At 41.6% G+C, this 18506-nt stretch overlaps 1 protein-coding gene across 1 annotated transcript; it reads right to left on the bottom strand.

The window, feature by feature from the left end:
* Nucleotides 1-2972: 2972 nt before the first annotated feature.
* Nucleotides 2973-17288, bottom strand: LOC132230215 (histidine-rich glycoprotein-like). The gene is made up of 7 exons (XM_059687324.1): nucleotides 17017-17288; nucleotides 14853-14969; nucleotides 11129-11219; nucleotides 9833-9999; nucleotides 7151-7231; nucleotides 5298-5399; nucleotides 2973-4102 (listed from the first exon to the last, which is right to left on the bottom strand). The coding sequence occupies exons 1-7, from the start codon at nucleotides 17206-17208 to the stop codon at nucleotides 3296-3298; spliced, it is 1557 nt and encodes a 518-aa protein (XP_059543307.1). The 5' UTR covers nucleotides 17209-17288; the 3' UTR covers nucleotides 2973-3295.
* Between the last annotated feature and the right edge of the window lie 1218 nt (nucleotides 17289-18506).

Raw genomic sequence — 18506 nt, 5'->3', positions numbered from 1 at the left:
AGCCTAATAATTACTTCATATAAATTATATCTAATATTAAGGCTGTTTGCTTAAGAATCCCTGACTTACTGAAGCAGTTTCAGATGTGTGATGATGGCAGAAGGTAGGTTCTAGTGTGTGTGTGGCAGGAGATGTAGGAAATGAAACTAAGGTTGAAAAAGACTTGGATAAGTTCTTAGACTTGGAAGAAAGAGGGACCTGCAAAGATGGAGAAGCTGAGGGTGGGAGAGGGAGGTGATGACTGATGTGCAAGATCCAGGAGAGTTGGAAAGGAGCACAGGGCTGATCAGGGTGGGTGTTTCAAGTTAAGATTCAGAAACAGGACTTGCCAGTGTATACAGGTGACATAATAAACAGGAAAGCATGTGACTTTGGAGGAGGCTGATTTGGGTTCTAATCCCAGGCTCAATTTACTGACTATAACAAACACTTTTTAGCTATCATGTAATAAAACAAATCTAGAAAAGGAGCAATCAAGGGTATCTGTCTAAATCTCGAGTACAATGTAAGCTCCCTAGAGTAGGGATTGTTTCTTACCCCATTATTCAGCTGCAGCAACTGTGTTTGCATATTATAAATGCATTTAGTGGACATGAATTAAGAACATTCAATCCCATTTTTTTACAGGTACTATTTTCAATAACTCAAGCAATATTTGTGAAAGTACTTTATAAATTAAAAAAAAACACTAGTGAAATGCTTCTGTGAGTTATTGAGCTATGTATTTTTTTTTTTTTTGGTCTTCTTGGATTTCACCTTTCTTTACTCTCTTATGAGGTTTTCTGAGGAGTAGTGAGATAATATATGTGCAGAGCCTAATAATTACTCTCTGTCTTACTCTCTGTCTAAGCAGCCAACCCTGTGTTCACGCCTCTGGAGGAACGTGATTCTGCAGAGCAAACATTTGGCTGGAGACTCCCTGATTGTTTACACCTGGTGACCATTCTGACTGACTGTTGTACCTGCTCTGTTGGTCAGCGCTGGTGTCATTTGGGTTATTAAATATTTTGGGTATCATTGTGTGATTTCAAGAAATGACATCTAGTTTTACTCTATGGAGAAAAGGGAAATGGGCTGTCACCGTCACCCTTTTTTACAAAAGGAAAATGTGGCCCAAAGAGGTTTAATGACTTTCTTAGTATCTCATAATCAATAAATTGTAGGACTGGGATTATAACCCAAATGGGCCTTCTTCAAAGTCACATGATTTTCTATTTATTATACTGCCTGAATCCATTGCCACATTCCAGTTTTATTAAGAAACTAGAGGCCCAATGCATGAAAATTCATGCACTGGAGGGGGTCCCTCAGCCAAGCCTGCCCCCTTTCACAGTCCGGGAATCCTCAGGGGCAGGAGGTGACCCGGCAATCAGGGGAAGGTGATGCCCCCATCACACATCTGCTGATGCCACTGCCGGCAGCACAAGCCTCAGCTGATCCTGGTTACCTGAGCCTCAGGCAGCCCTGGGCAGCTGGGAGGCTGCCATCTGAGGCTTGCCTGTGCCTCAGGCTGGCCCTGGGCAGCTGAGGGGCTGAGAGGACTGGGCACTGCCATCTTGTGGCTGTGAGCACCACCATCTTTGCAACAGTGTGAGGGTCAATTAGCATATTCCCTCTTTATTAGATAGGATAATTGACATTCATCACTGTATAAGGTTAAGGTGTTCCACATGATGCTTTGATTTATATATCTTTTGAAGTGATTACAATAGGTTTAGTTAACATTGTCTCATATAGATATGATAAAAACAAAAGTTTTCTTCTTGTGATGAGAACTCTTAGGATCTACTATCTGAGCATCTTTCCTGTATATCATGCAGCAGTGTTAACTATAGCCACCATTCTGTAAATTTCACCTTAGTCCTCACTTCTCTTAACACTGGAAGTTTGCATCTTTTGATCACCTATTTGATCACCTCCAGGTCCTGTTTCTGAGTCTTCACTTGAAGCATGCACTGTAATCAGCCTTGGACTCCTTTCCACTCCTCCTGGACCATGCACATCAGTCATCTCCCACCCTCAGCTGCATCTTGTGGGTCCCTCTTTCTTCCCAGCCCAATACCTTAACCAAGCCTCTTTCACCCTTAGTTTTTTCTTTCTTTCTCTGCCTTCCCCCATTAAAATCTACCTGCTCCCACCACCAAACACCTGAACTGCTTCAATAAGTCAGATAGAGACAATCCAAAGTTTTATTAGCTCGAGTCTAAATGCTTGAATCTGGTTTGCGAAGAAGGGAAAAGAAAGAAAATTCAAATGTGACAAGAGTCCTCTGGCATCAAAAATGAATAAAGAAAACTTTCTGAGACTAGAAAAGCCCCTAACATGGGAGAAGATATGAGAAGAACAAAGGAGTCTGGGGGTCTAAGGGCAGAGGACACCTCTGCCATGCTTTCTAGACATGTAGCCTAAAAGACAGCAAGATACCAGAGGGAGATGAATATGGTGTTCTTTGCAGTCATGTTCATCAGTAGTCTTAGAGAGACTCCTGCATCCCCAGTTTGATTCAGAAGAAGCAGATACACTAGACCCAAAGAGTGATGTGAGCAGGGTAGTAAGCATCCCTTAGTAGAGGGACCTGGGGAACCAGTGAGGAAGAATCAGACCATCTCATGCCCACCACCCAAACACCTGGGACTATGTGAGAATCTTGAGCTGTGGCATAACTTTGTGTGGGGAGGAGCAGGGTGGGGAAACTCTAAGAGGACTGAGGTTAAGTTTTCTATTATCCCAGCAGGATGGCAACTTGAAATATAAATTAATGTTTTGAAATTAAAGTGATATTTTTGGGGCACTTGAATTTATGGTCATGATTCATGCCTATAAACTTCTTCAAAAATTATATCCTGAGCTTTGTTTGCTTTATAATTAAATTTAGAACTTATTTCTCCAAAATAAAGAGGATTTAGAGAACTAGAAATAAGAAGTAGGAGAGAATTTGGATCACTTTTATAAGAACAATCCTTTATATGATAATACATACTTTCTTAGTGTGCCCAGCTACAGCATAAGTACTAGAGAGGAATGATGCTAAAATTAAAGGAGTTTAGCCCAGAAAGTAAAGAAATTCTGAGGATCAAAAATTTGTCTTGAGTGGTATAGTAGCCAGTGAGAGAATTAACTTTTGACTTGGGAAACTGAGATTTTGTCCTCTCCTCTCCATTTTTCTTGTTCTTCTCACGTCATCTCCTTCCCTACCCACATTTTGTCCTATTCTGAATATGAAAGTTAAGATTACAATAACATAATGTTGCACTTATCATTGGTTACATTTTATTTATGGTTATAATTCAGAACATTACTCATTTTTCAAGGATTTCAGATTTCTTTCTGGAAATGTCTCTCCAAAAAACTTTGAAACATGTGAAAATTCACTGTTGAACATCCCTGGACATAATTCAGAGGCTGATTGAGGGAAGGGCTGAATTTTTGGCTTTAGAGGATGGTTGTGGTTTGGCAATGAGAAGCTGGGAAAATTGGCCTCAGGAAGAGGAAGAACTTCACCTTTCTTTAATGGAGGGAGTCGGTAAACATATCCAATTTGTCTCCATTTTAAGGGAAAGTGTCCTTTGCCTGGACCTTTTTCTTCTGAGTTCCTATGTGGTGGGCCATGGCCCCAGTGATGGTGATCTTGGGGACCTTGCCTATGGGGCGGTGGGTCACAAGGTCCATGGTCATGAAAACCATGGTCATCAGGATGCTGTCCATGGGGATGGTGTCCGTGGGGATGGTGTCCATGGTGACGATGTCTATGGTGTTGGTGTCCATGAGGATGATGATCATGAGGATGGTGTCCATGGGATTGGTGCTCACTGGAACTATGATTATGAGGGGGTGCATGTGTGTCATTGATGTGAAAATGGAGGTGATGACATCTTGAAGGAGGCAGTTGTAAAGGAGCTCCTGCTTGAAGTGGTGGTCTGTCTGAGTGATTTTTGTCGTCCAGAGGAGGTGGGCATCGAGGTTTATGTGGCTTATGGGGATGGAGGTTATCCCTGGATCTACTGTGTGTAAATGGAGGCTTGCCACCAGATGAATGCCCGTGGCCTCCAGAATGGAGGAGATGGTCCAAATGGGGTTGTACATCACTGATGTTTCTATGTTCCTGGTGAAGGACAGAGAAAAGTGAATATCATCATGTAAAGAAGAAATTAGATGTTTAACTTGATTTAATTCAACTAAATCCATACTTTTGGATTGCAGAAATAAATTTTAAAAGTAGTATATAAAAAAGGGTTCTCAAATTTTTATCGAGGCAAGTTGGCATTTAAAGTACAAACAAAAATCATCATCTACCTCCATCATTTCACAATAGCAATAATATTTTATAACAACAGTCAGAAAGATAATCTCAAAGTAAAGGATGGTTCTTTTATATGTAATATGTTATACCACAAACAATTTTCTTATTATCTTTATTTTTCTCATTTCCATTTAAAGTGATAAAATTGTATTACTGAATGGTACTTATCTATAGATCAACATTTGGAAAAGTAGTGCCTTATAATTTAGGCTCTCAACAGAGTTCTGTGACTCTACGTTATAAGTATCTCTTACTCCTAAAAGATGAGCACTTCACCTCTTCACTATCCTCATTCAGATTTAATATTTTTAAAAAAATCTGTGCAGCCATGCCCATGGTGATAAACCTGCCCACCCTTTTTGGTTTGTCACATGGATGTTTGAATTATCTTTTTCTGATACAAAAAATACTGTGAAGAATATTTGTGTGTAGAATAAAAGTTTCTACACACTGATATTCTCATAAAATATTGTTTTATATTTTATTTTACATATCTTTATATAATAAATTTGACACTAATTCATTCCCCTTAGATTCTGTGCCTAATAATAAAACTAGATTATTAAGTCAGCACTGGAGTCCTTGCTACAAGAATCATTTTCAAATTCAGTAAAGGTTCATTAAATTGGTCATGATTTTACTTTTATGCCAAATCTTACACTTTCCCAATTTTTGGAAAAAGTGTCACACTTCTGGTGTCTTACCAGGAATTGCACTCCTATCCCCAAGGGATATTCTCTACTCCCCCCTCAAACTATCTTATCTTTCTCTCTCTCTCTCTCTCTCTCTCTCTCTCTCTCTCTCTCTCTCTCTCTCTTTCTCTCTCACACACACACACACACACACACACACACACACACACACACACACACACCCACGCACATGCACACGCACACGCACACGCGCACACAGAGCCATAAGAATAAAATACACTATGTGTATGAAAACATTACTTAGTCTGGCACTGCTCATGACAAAGGTTGCTTAGGCAACCCACCTTACGGTCAAAGACTTCACAGTTTGTATCAACCTCTATTGGGGTTTCCAAGTCAGAGGCTCCTACATCATAGGACAAAACTGATCTGCAGAATCCAAAGACCTGTAAATAAGAGAGACACCTGTTAGTATATGTGTATTTGTGTGTATGTGTGCAGGGGGTGTGAAGATGTCCAGCAAGAGTTGTGAACTTCCAGACATTCTGGAAAGGAAGGAGAGCTCTAGAAAAATCAAGTTAATATCATCAATATCTCCACCAGTTATTTAACAGTATTTCCTAATCAACATTTTGGGAAAATTACAAGTTCCTAAGATTTTCATTACTGCTGTGGTTCTCTTCCATGACTGGAAACTATCACTGGGTTTCCCCATGTGTGGTAGTTGGGAATATTATGTCATTGATACCTTCATGTTAGACCAACTCTACTGCACTGAAGACATGAATGAGTTGCCTGTGTCTAGAGAAAAAGAAGAGTGGTGTAGATGAGAGATTTGTACAACTTTAACCAAGCACCTTGGAGGAAAGTCTTGGAAAGAAGGGAGCCATTATAAAAACGGGTTTGCACAGACCCTGTCATAGAGACTGTCTTCTGGCCCTACCCTAAGTTCAGAGGCTACACTTGGCTGGCACCCCTCTGCCCCAGAGATCCTTAAACCCAGCTGTCAAAGTTACAAGAAGAAAACTCATTTTTTTGAGGAGACTGTTAAGCAGTAAGATTTTGAGTACAACCCTTTCCAGTTTGGTTCAGTGGATAGAGCATTGGCCTGTGGACCAAAGGGTCCCAGGTGCAATTCTGGTCGAGAGCACTATCTTGGTTGCAGACTCCTCCCCAGCCCCAAGCCCTGGTCGGGGCTTGTTCAAGAGGCAGCCAATCAATGTGTTTCTCTCACATCAACGTCTCTCTCCGTCTTTCTCTCTCTTTCACTCTCCCTAAAAATCAAAGGAAAAATATCCTTGAGCAAGGATTAACAAAAAACAACAACAACAAAAAGGTTTTGAGTATAGGTTTAGAGTCAGAAACCCTATGCTAGTCCTAGCTTCATCATGTACTAGTTCTATGAGATTTAGGTAAGTTGCATAAAATTTCTGAAACTTAGTCTTTATTTCTAAAATGAGTTCAGTACTATCTACCCTCAGGTTGTGGGAGGGCTCAATTAAATGAGATTATGCTATAAAACATGTAGCATTAAGCTCCTCTTCTCCAGCCTCCATGTTTCTGCACTGAGTTTGTGTTCTCCACACCACTATAGTTAAGGGTTTGTTGGGGTCAATGGGATTATCACAGGGATCCAATAAAGCAATAATATATGGAAGTGGTTTGTAAACTATAGGTTGCTATACAAATGCTGCATATCATTCATAACACTTCCTGCAGGCACATGAGTATCAGTTTATACATGAGTACAGGGAAATCCCATTGGACTGAGCATCTTGGTTGTGAACATTAGGCAAGACCCTTACTTTACTGAGTCCATTACCTTCACAATTGTCAAATATGCTCACTGTGAAGAGTGAATGAGATGAAGTGAATGAAAGCACCCATGAGTATATGTTCTTAATACATTCTAGTTATTAGTTTTAGCTAAGTCTTTAATCTTAATGAGTTAAAAAAAAAAAAACCTCATTTTTAAGTTTAGGTATATATCATGTATATTTTTAAAATAATATTCTCAGTTTTATCGCCATGCCTCAGTTTCCCCATAGGTAAATCTGGAATAAAATGCTATCTAGTTCATAGGGTGGTGGTGGGGGTAATAGGCTAACATATGGGTAAAGCCCTTACAAGGGTATCTGGCACATAGTAAGTAGCCTGCAAATGTTACTAGTGTTTCACACTAATCTATTATACTCACATTATAGTGCCTGTGAAAATGGTGACTGGAGCAGTTCCTCACAGAGAAATCAATATAGTAATTGGTTCTTCTCCCTCCTCTCTAGAACAAATAAGAACAAAGTAGTGTCAGGAACATATTTTTAAAAGCCAGTAGATACCTGCTATCCATAATACTGTAAAGGCACTATCAGGATTCACCAATATGTGCCATTTTTCTTATTGTCTCTGCCTTTTTAAAATTTATCAAGTGATAAGATGAATATTATTTGATTGAAAAGGCTCAGATAATGCAGACACAATCAAGCATAGTGTGAAAAGTCATTCTTCCTGCATCTCAGCGTCTTCCTCTCAGAGGTACCACCATCATTCATTTGATGTGTTTTTCCTTCTAGCCTTTTCCTAAATATGTTGTGTATATACACATATATCTAATTGTTTAATATAAAGGGGATCATAGTCTAAGTATTGGTCCATAACCTGCTTTTTCCCTTGGCAATATATCTTGAAACTCTTCCCAAAGCGTATAGGTCCAAAACATTCTGTTTAGTACGTAATTGCATTGTATTTATCCCATTGCTTGTATTCACCACAATCTATTTCACTTTGTGGTTTCAAAATACAAGACAACATAAACTAGCTGTTCCATAAGACTGCTATGGGTGGGAGGCACTTGAGAGCCTGGATGGGGAAGGACTGTCTGGCTCTAGCCATACTACTGGGTGTGGTGAGGTAGTTTCTCTAAGCCTCAGTTTTCCATCATAATACAAGGAGGTTAGGACTAGATGATTTTAATGACTCATAACCCTACCATGCTCTTCTGCATTTTGCTCTTTTTTTGTTTTGGTTTCCCCCTTCTCTGATGATATCACACTCCCCACAACTCCAAAAATTAAAAAAAAAAATGCAGGAGGGCAGTTTCATGGTATCTGCTGCCTGTCTCTTAAAACTGCAACAGGGATCTCAATTTAAAAAAGCAGCTGGCGGAATATCAAGGTGTGGGGGAGAGGGAGGAGACATATGTAATACTCTTTGTAATACTTTAATTAATAAAACAAAAATTTTTTTTTAAAAAGCAGCTGGCGGCTGGCACCAGCAGCCCAAGGGAGGAGGCAAGAAGGGTTGGTCAAGAGGGAAGGATAACAAAGGGGTTCAAGAAATTATTTGGGGTGATGGATATGTTCACTATCTTAAGTGTGGTGTTGTATTCATTGGCATATACATGTGTTAGAATTGTCAAATGTTATACTATAACTAAATATGTGCTGTTTGTTGCATGTCAATTACACCTCAGTAAAGTTGCTGTTGTATTAAAATAAACAAATAAACAAACAAAGCAGCTTGTTTTTGTCTTTCTCTGTCTGGCTTCTTTCACTTAGCTTTGTACCCTCTACATTGTCACAAATAGTAAGATTTAATTCCTTTTTATGCTGAGTAACATTTTTTAATCTGTATATATAAAGAGCCAGGGGCCATCGCAACCGAACGAATGACCGAACGGACAACCGACCAGGCTGTGTGGGGTGACAAGGCCGGCAGGGCGGGCAGTGAGGGAAGACCAAACAACTGAACAAGCAGGCTGCATGGGGCAACCAGGCCAGAAGGGGGGTTAGTGAGGGATGACCAAATGACTGAACACCAGGCTGCGTGCAGTGACCAGGCCGGTAGGGGGTTAGTGAGAAACGTCCAAATGACTGAACAGCAGTCTGGGTGGGGTGACCAGGCTGGCAGGGGGGATAGTGAGGGGTGACCAGGCTGGCAGAGGGGGGCAGTAAGGGGCGACCCAGCTGGCAGGGGGCACAGTTGGCAGCAACCAGGCCAGCAAGGGGGGGGTGGACAGTGAGGGATGACCAGGCCGGCAGAGGGGGGCTATTTGGGGGCAACCAGGCCAGCGGGGGGTGGGGGGAACAGTTGGAAGCGATCAGGTTGGCAGGGGGGTGCAGTTAAGGGCATCTAGACCAGCAGAGGGGGGCAGTGGGTGAGACCAGTTAGGAAGGAGGGCAGTTGAGAGTGACCAGGACAGTAGGGGGAGGCAGTTGGGGGTGACAAGGCCTGCAAGTGGGGCAGTTAGGGTTGACCAGGCCAGTGGTGGGAGGCAGTTGGTGGTGACCAGGTTGGCAAGGGGGCCAGTTGGGGGTGACCAGGCCAGCAGGCAGAGGTGGATAGGGGTGATCAGGCTGGCAGGGGGGCCAGTAAGGGTAATCAGGCAGGCAGGCAGGAGAGAAATAAGGAGCCAGCGGTCCTGGATTGTGAGAGAAATGTTTGACTTCTGGTTTAGGATCCTCAGGATCGGGTCTAAACCAGCAGTCAGACATCCCCCGAGGGGTCCCGAATTGGAGAGAGTGCAGGCTGGGCTGAGGGGACCACCCCCCCCCCATGCAAAAATTTCGTGCACTGGGCCTCTAGTAAATATACAATACATATTCTTTATCTAATCATCTATTGATAGGCACTTAGATTGCTTCCATATCTTGTCTATTGTAAATAATGCTGCAGTGAATTTAAGGATGCATGTATCTTCTTAAATTTGTGTACACTTGAAACTAATATTATATTGAATGTTACCTATAAGTTAAAAATTATAATAATAAAAATCATCTGGCTCAAGGAGGCCAGTGGGGAGAGAGTCAATGCAACTGAATTTGTGCCTATGAGATTGGAGACTGGGCCCTCAGACTCCAGCTGGATATTAGTGGAAACTCACGCCTCTGCCGACTCTCTCCACTTGGTCCACTCTGAAAGAGCCAAAGTCACCATTCTCCTTTTTGTACATCTCAAGGACTTTCTCTGCTTGTTTTCTGTAGACCTCAGTCTCCTCAAAGAAATCCAAGAGTACAGGGCTGTCTTTAGTATTGGCCAATGCAGAAAAGACTGGAGAAAGAAGATGGTAGTTTTGTGGCTAAATAGCATTGTCAATGCTGTGACATAATACATATATGCATGATGGAATCAATAACAATAGCTCCTGTATTACAGATGGGTGAATTGAGGGTTGGAGAGGCCAAGAAACTTGTTCCAGCAAATCAGCTAATCAACAGAAGAGCTAAACTTAATCCAGATCCTTCTGATGCTCAAGTCTCGGTTGTTACCCTATTCAGATGCCCTGACCCCATCATTCATAAAGTGTGAATATTTTAATGAACTCTTCCTACCTCTGCCAAGGAGAGAGAGTATCATTAAAGTGAAGTCTTGCCCAGAAATAGAAGATACAGCTCAGTCTTCTTTAAGGCAAACTCCTGAAGTTGCTGGCTGCTGAATTTTTGTATATTGAATTATGAGGAAATTTGTTATTTTTAAAGGAACTCTGTGATAATTCTCTTGGGGAAAGTACATAATAAGAACATAAACTTTAGATTTAACACTGGTAGGGCAGGTTGAGGTTCACCATATTTGGGGTGTTTTATGAGGCCAAGTAATTTAATCTCTTTGAACATCTTTTAACTCTAAAATAGAAAGTCTCATAATCTTCATAGTCTTGTAATGAGATTAAATGAGACTTCTGTGTAAACTGTAGCATTAATACATAAGTTTTACATGTTGAAGTAAATATATTGCTAAATTCTTTGAAAGTGTACTACACAGAGCATCATATTTAATTCTAACAAAGACCCAAAGAGCTAATACTATTATTAGTTTTATTTTACACATTCCTCATGTTAAGTAACTTTCCCTCAAGACCATGCAACTAGTAAATTATGAGACTGGGATTCAAATTCAAGCCAATCTGACCCCAGACAGAGCCCATGTTCTCTATAATGATGCTCTACTGCCTTATGTAGCTTTCTATTTTTTATATATTTAATTTTTTGTAAAGTGTATCAATAACAGGGGGAAACCCTCTTGTGACTCTTTACAGGAGAGTGAGTAATAATGAAGTCCTTGAGCATAGGTAGGGACCATTTTTTAATATGTATATCATAGTATTATATGTTAAATACCACTGTATGATTGAATTCTATATCAATCTAGAATTAAGTAGTATTTTAACAGATTATCATACCAGAGCTTGTGGTGCAGTTGAAGTCATTCACTCTAAGGTCCTGAAATTCACTCAAATGTGTTGTAGCTATTACCTTACACTGTCCAATCACCTGTAAGAAAGAGAAGTTTATCATTGTGTACTGCTTTCTTCAGGTTGAATATGAAGACACAAAAAAGTGATGCAACATACGTTATTATCCTTTAAAATTTATTTGTGGTTTCTCAACAAATCCTCTCTCTTTTTTTTAATAAGTCTTTATTGTTCAGATTATTACAGTTGTTCCTCTTTGTTCTCCCCATAGCTCCCCTCCACCCGGTTCCCACCACACCCCATGCCCTTAACCCCCCACACTTATCCTTATCCATAGGTGTTCGATTTTTGTCCAGTCTCTTCCTGCCCCCCTCACACCCCCGTACCCCCGAGAATTGTCAGTCCACTACCTTTCTATGCCCCTGATTCTATTCTATTCACCAGTTTATTCTCTTCATCATATTTTTTATTCTCTTGATTTTTAGATTCACTTGTTGATAGATATGTATTTGTTGTCACTTTGTTGTTCATAATTTTTATCTTTGCCTTTTTCTTCTTCTTTCTATTCTTAAAGAATACCCTTCAGCATTTCATATAATACTGGTTTGGCGGTGATGATCTCCTTTAGCTTTTTCTTATCTGTGAAGCTCTTTATCTGACCTTCAATTCTAAATGACATATTTGCTGGGTAGATTAATTTTGGTTGTAGGTTCTTGCTATTCATCACTTTGAATATTTCTTGCCACTCCCTACTGGCCTGCATAGTTTCTGTTGAGAAATCAGCTGACAATCATATGGGTACTCCCTTGTAGGTAACTAACTGTTTTTCTCTTGCTGCTTTTAAGATTCTCTCTTTGTCTTTAGCCTTTGGCATTTTAATTATGATGTGTCTTGGTGTGGTCCTCTTTGGATTCCTTTTGTTTGGGGTTCTCTGCGCTTCCTGAATTTGTAAATCTATGTCTTTCACCAGGTAGGGGAAGTTTTCTGTCATTATTTCTTCAAATAGATTTTCAATATCTTACTCTCACTCTTCTTCTGGCACCCCCATAATTTGGATATTGGTATGCTTGAAGTTGTCCCAGAGGCTCCTTACACTATCTTCATATTTTTGGATTCTTTTTTCTTTTAGCTTTTCTGGTTGGGTGTTTTTTTGCTTCTTCATATTTCAAATCTTTGACTTGATTCTTGGGATCCTCTTGTCTGCTGTTGGATCTCTGTATATTATTTTTTATTTCAGTAAAAGTGTATGCTTAATTTCTAATTGGTGCTTTTTCATATCCTTGAGGGTCTCACTAAATTTCTCCAAGGTTTCTAGAAGATTCTTGAGTAACCTGATAACCGTGGTTTTGAACTCTGTATGCAGTAGTTTGCTTTCCTCCATTTCTTTCATTTGTGACATGTTTCTTTGTCTCCGCCTTTTGGCTGCTTCCCTGTGTTAATAGAGTGGCTTTGTGTGCTAGGTGTCCTATAGGGCCCATTGGCCCAGCCTCCCTAGTCACCTGACATAGATGCTCTTGGTGCACCCCTTTGTGGGTCGTGTGCACAGTCTTGTTGTATTTAAGCCTTGATTGCTGTTGGTATCACTGGGAGGAATTGACCTCCAGACCAATTGCCTGTGAGAACCAGTTGTGTCTACAATAGGAAAACTGCTGTGCTGGAAACACCCTTATGGGGCTGGACTTGCTTCAGTGGGGCTTTGGTGCTCACTGAGTCTGCCCCCTGAGTGTGTCTCTTATGGTTCTGAAGAGTTGTAATCTGGATGGTCTCACTCTGACCACTGGGTAGACTGGCTCTTAGATTTCCAAGGAGTTGCAAAGGAAGCCACTGCCTGAGGCCACCCACCAGGAGCTACAGAGAGATCTGCAGATTCCTCCTCTTTGTTTGGGGTTTGGAGGTGCCCAGATGAGCAGCTGTGAAGCAATGCAGGCTGCTGACAAGCCCTAGGCCTTATTTTGGAAGCTCTTGTGTTCTTTGACCCAGCTTCAGTTTGTTAGGTTTTAGGTTGCAAAAGGCCAGGCCATTTATATGCAAAATCCTCTGTACACAGCTTGGGTGGGGTTGTAAATTGGGTGGGGCAGGGTCTCAGGGAATCCTGGGGCAGTGCAAACAGCAATGGTTGCTCATCGCCCCTGCCCCAGATAGGTCCCTGGGTCTCTGTGTCCCATGGCCTGGTGCAGGAACAATGAACGCTGTGAGCACCTCTGAGAGAAAGCCACCCTTGAGTTCTGGCCCAATGCCAGACAGTCCAGTTTCTCCCCGTATGAGTCTGGGTCCACAGAGTCTCACCCGGAACTGGAGTTCAGAGCAGTTGGGGACTTGTATCTCCCTCCCAATTGAAAAAGACCACAGCATACCCAGTTGCCATCCCATTTCTCAGCCTCCGTACCTCTGCTATTCCGCACCTCTACACTCCTACCAGTCTAGATGCGCTTTTCTCTTTCCCTCTAGTTGTAGGACTTCCACTCAGCCAGCCTCCCCATGGTTCTGGATGATACCCATTTTGTCTTTTAGTTGTAGTTTTGATGTGGTTGTGCGAGGCAGCAAGTTCAGGTGTTTACCTATGCTGCCATCTTGGTTCCTCCCCAATCTTTCTATTCCTGTAGCACAATCATGGAATGTTATTGCAACTGCTCTTGAAGAATAACAAGGAATGATGCCTTAGTTGCCCAGCAAGGTGGTACTCTGCCCTGAAGAATTGTTGAAGTTAGAAATGCGAGCAGAGGCAGTTGAAAGCAGAGCTTCTAAGTGTTGTCATTTTCTAGTTGTGTGGCGTTGAACAAGTTATTTAACGTCTCTTAACCTCAAGTTACTCCTCTGTAAAATGTGACTAGTAATAACCTCCCTGCAGGGTTGTTGTGAAAATTAGTGCCTGGAACCTGGATGATGCTCAATAATGCCAGTGTGAATTAATGGAGGCTGTCCAGGCAGCATGGCACGCTGGTGGAAATGCGTCATTCAGGTACTAAGAGGCACGGCCGCTGCTCATCCCCCTCAACAATTCCTCCTTCAAACCTATGTTTTCTTAATCTCTTTCTGTGAGTTAATAACATAGGCACCCAAAACCCTCATGGGAACCACAGAGAAACTGTTTAAACAGATCATGGCCATATCTCAAACATTTTTCAAGAAGCAATAAATGCTAAAATTTCTAGGTATGTAAGTACCTTATTTTCTGGAACTAAAATCTTAGATCTGTGCTTTTTCATCTTTGTGTTCTCCTCTAGTGGCAGACAGCCTGGGATCAGATTACCCATGTGTAAAGCAGCACAAGATCCCATTCCTCATGATAATTGCAATTAATCCCTTTTGGCCACTCCTGGTCATGGGACCAGTCTTCATAGGACACAATTACAAGTTCATAGGTTCTAGACCCATAAACTATCAGGGCCAGATAGGACCTTATAGTTTATCTACTCCAAACTCCTCCTCTTATTTTACAGCTGAGGAGATGGACATTTAGCAACATTTGGTGATTTGCACAAGGTTATAGCTGATCATGCTATAACAAGCCCCACTGAGATATCTTGAACTGGGTTTCTAGGTATGGCTCTCAAGAAAATATTACTCAAAGTCGACATACTCTTCATGAGTCAAAAGACAAAAACTGGTCTTCGTCTTCCTCTTTTGCTGTGGCATATAGCTACCCTCAGAAAACAGAGTAGACAGAAGTCAAGAATAATAAAATGAGGAGAAAGGTATCATGTTTACTTACTATATCAAATAGATATCTAGAAATATTTGGCTCACAGACATCCCAGTGTTTTCTGGATTGGACTGGACAGTCAGATTCTTTCACATCTAAGACTAGATAATAGACATCTGTGGATTCCTGAAAAATTCCAAGAAAGCAACAGTTGAGTAACACATGGAAGCCCAGTATGTTTTCATTAGAAACAATCTCTTGATTTCTTAAACAGAATTTCTGTTCCTTCCCAAATAATTGCAGATGTCTACTTTTGTGTCATTTCATCTGTTTATTTGAATAAATAGCTTGAAAAAGTTACTTCCAAATGTTCTTTTTAACTGGTCATGATGTTGCTTCTGTTAATGAGTTTTAAAAAACAATCACTAAATAGCACCATTTGTTTGGGCAGAGATTTTGAAGAAATTATAACTGATGACAGCCACATCATGAGCTCCAATCTGTGTGCACAATTGTGTCCTCTCACCCAGCTCTTTCCTGAACTTGGACTTCTTGCCTTAATTTCAACTTGCCCAAACCTAAAATCAGCTCTTCTCTTAAAAACCAGCTACCTCTCTCAATTTAACTTGCCTTTTGTCAATGACACCATTAATTATTTCTTGCCTTAGTCGGCTTTAAAAAAATGTGACATCAGCTTTGATTTCTTCCTTTGCTTTTGCTATACAATCACCAGGCCTTGAATGGTCTTTCTTTAAAATATCTCATGTTTTTTTCATTCTCATTGCCATAAATTCCACCACCTTGGTCTCTCTTCATTTCCTCATTCCTGAACACATCATATAGCTTTCTAGTTCAAGCCCATGCCACTTGCATCCATCTCTCCAGGTACACTGTGCTCCCTGCTCCCACCCATAGGTAGTCCTGGGCCAATTCATCCTGTGTCCTATAATGTGGCAGAGATCCTGGACTGGGACTAGTAGTCACTAAGTTGCTAGTTGAATCCCGAGTCCCTGCACTCATTCTCTGCAACCTGTAGAGCCTCCATATCTAATACTTTAAGAAGCATCAAGTTATCTGTTTGTCCTCTGTGATGCTCTATTGTCTGACCTCCCTGATTTTAGTGGTTCCTCCAAAGGGTAGGTTATTTTGGGGAGTGGTGAAGAGAGGCCTCCCTCCTTAATCTCTATCAAGCCCTCAAATCTATTCAAAGTAAGTATATAATCTATGTCAGTAATTTTCAATATTTTCATCTCATGGCACATATACACTAATTACTGAAATTCTGTGGCATATATATATATATATATATATATATATATATATATATATATATTTGCTGATCTGACAAAAAAGAAAATAGGTATAATTTTGATTCATTCACATTGTATGGCTTTGGTATGTGGGCTGTTGCCCTTTTTCCATTTGACAATCTAAGGAATAAGAGGTCAGTGCCCTTGACTAAATAATCAGGCATTTCATGTTTTAAAAATTCCTGTGGCACACTGGTTGAAAATTGCTGATCAAAGTGAGGACAGTAGGCTTGCTTTGCATCAGGATAAGTCTACATTATTTCTTCCACCCTGCTTGCTGTGCAAATCTCACATAGAACTTCCGGAATTCCCCTGCTTGTGTCTAATTACTCTCTAATACTCTCCTGCCTGATTTCTTACCCACATAGAGGTGGTATTCCTGGAATTTCCCTGGAATCCCTTTAATCCAGCCCATCTTCCTGTTCAAATCCTGCTTCATTTGGATTTTCCAAATGAAGCAGTCTTTCATTCAATGGTAATAGATCTCCTTTCATTAGATTGTCCAGCATCTATAATACTCGGTCACTTAAATATATCCTACCTTACACAGTGTGTGTGTGTGTGTGTGTGTGCGTGCGTGTGTGTGTGTGTGTGTGTGTGTGTGTATGAGCTGATTCTTATTTTCTTAAGGGCAAGGCTTACAGTTCATTCTGATTTTTCTCTTATAACACTTTGCATTTGATTGCACTCAACGTCAGTGCTTGTAAGTATTCACAGATTGATTCATAGTTAAGAACATACTAATAACAGACATTAGTTTTTTTTAAAAAAAATAAGTACATTCTAGAGCAGCAGAAGAAACCAAACAGAAAACCCTGACCAAGGCCATTCCATTGTGCAAAGCAGTAGGTTTAGTGGCTAGCGCCACACTTGCCCCAGGTGCATGGTTTCCCAACTTAGCTATGCCATTGGCAATTCCTTACCGCTTTGTCCAGGTGGGCATCAGCGACCCGCAGCAACTGAAAAAGGTAGCCATTCGAACGTTCTTTATTGATCAGGTCTAGAGCTTTCCCAGCCAGGAGCTCAGTAGCATTGCAGTCTATGGGACTCACAGCATAGGAATACCTAAGTGTGATCCAAAGGATGGAAAGCTGAGCTGCAGTAAATGTCTTCATTTTGTTAAAATGGGAAAACCATCCTTTGCTATGGTATACCACAGCAGAGAATTTTATACAGACTTTTTAAACACACACAGACACACACACATACTATTGATTAATCAGTCTTTATAGATTTTTGTTGTGTAAACTGTTTGTTCACCTTGACCCCCAGGTTAAAATCTCAATCAACATGCTGTAAATGATTAATGGGTCCTGGGAACAGAAAGTTGAGACATGCCTCTGATGAGTGGGTGAAACTGTGAGCTGCAAAAAACTGGATATTTCTAGTAGGTACCAGGTCCAAAGTGTTTTTGCCCATAAGCACTGCCTCATTCATTGTTGTGGGGGGGTAGGGTAAGCAGTAAAGTAACTTTCCTCCATCTGGTGGTCTATCTCAGCCAGGGATTGCCACCATCGGTCTCCTTGTTGGATTATAGCACTAGAAGTCTTTAGCAGAAAACAGCCATATTATTTAAGGGAGGACCTGAGTTCAGGTAGAATAAAATGATTAAGAGGCTGTTGCTTTGTAGTCAGAACTGAATTTCAACTCTGTTGTTACCCTCTTCCTGTGTGATGCTGGGTAAGCTATGAAATGGCTGAGTTTTTGTTTCCTCCTGTATAAAATGGGGATTAATGCCTCCTGGCAAGATTGTTTTGATAATTTAATAAGAAAACATATGAACTAAATAATGCAATTCTTGACACAGATTCAGGTGCTGAATAAATGATGCTATTGACAATTTTTTTTGTTATTATTATTATTACTAGGGGCCCGGTGCACGAAATTCGTGCACTGGGTGTGTGTGGGGGGGGGGGAGTGTCCCTCAGCCCAGCCTGCCCCCTCTCACATACTGGGAGCCCTCAGGCGTTGACCCCCATCACCCTCCAATGGCAGGATCGGCCCCTTGCCCAGGCCTGATGCCTCCGCCAGAGGTGTCAGGCTTGGACAGGGGACCCCCATCTCCCCCTGATCACTGGCTCTGGCCCCGGCCCAGGCCTGAGGCCTCTGGCCCAGGAATCATGCCTGGGCAGGGGACCCCCATCTCCCTCTGATCGCTTGCTCCACCCCCCGCCCAAGCCTGACGCCTCTGACCCAGGCTTCAGGCCTGGGCAAGGGGACCATCATATCCCCCCAGTCCCCGGCTCAGCCCCCCGCCCAGGCCTGATGCCTCGGCCAGAGGAGTTGACCCTCATCGCCCTCCGATCACCAATCACCAGAGCGGCCCCTTGACCAGGCCTGAGGCCTCCGGCAGAGGTGTCAGGCCTGGGCAGGTGACCCCCAGCTCCCCGCGGTTGCAGGCTCCACCCCTGCC

Source organism: Myotis daubentonii, chromosome 3 (genome assembly GCF_963259705.1).
Source record: "Myotis daubentonii chromosome 3, mMyoDau2.1, whole genome shotgun sequence".
Lineage (NCBI taxonomy): Eukaryota > Metazoa > Chordata > Mammalia > Chiroptera > Vespertilionidae > Myotis > Myotis daubentonii.
The sequence above is the reverse complement of the archived record's forward strand: the minus strand, read 5'-3'. Positions and strand labels throughout refer to the sequence as shown.

Bases quoted from the DNA above. Each gene is read 5' to 3' on its own strand.
- LOC132230215 (XM_059687324.1), bottom strand. From the start codon at position 17,208: ATGAAGACATTTACTGCAGCTCAGCTTTCCATCCTTTGGATCACACTT. The intron at 11,220-14,852 runs GTAAGTAAACAT...TCTTTCTTACAG, and splicing joins CTAGATATCTATTTGATATA to GTGATTGGACAGTGTAAGGT. The intron at 4,103-5,297 runs GTGGGTTGCCTA...GTCCTTCACCAG, and splicing joins GTGAAGTCTTTGACCGTAAG to GAACATAGAAACATCAGTGA.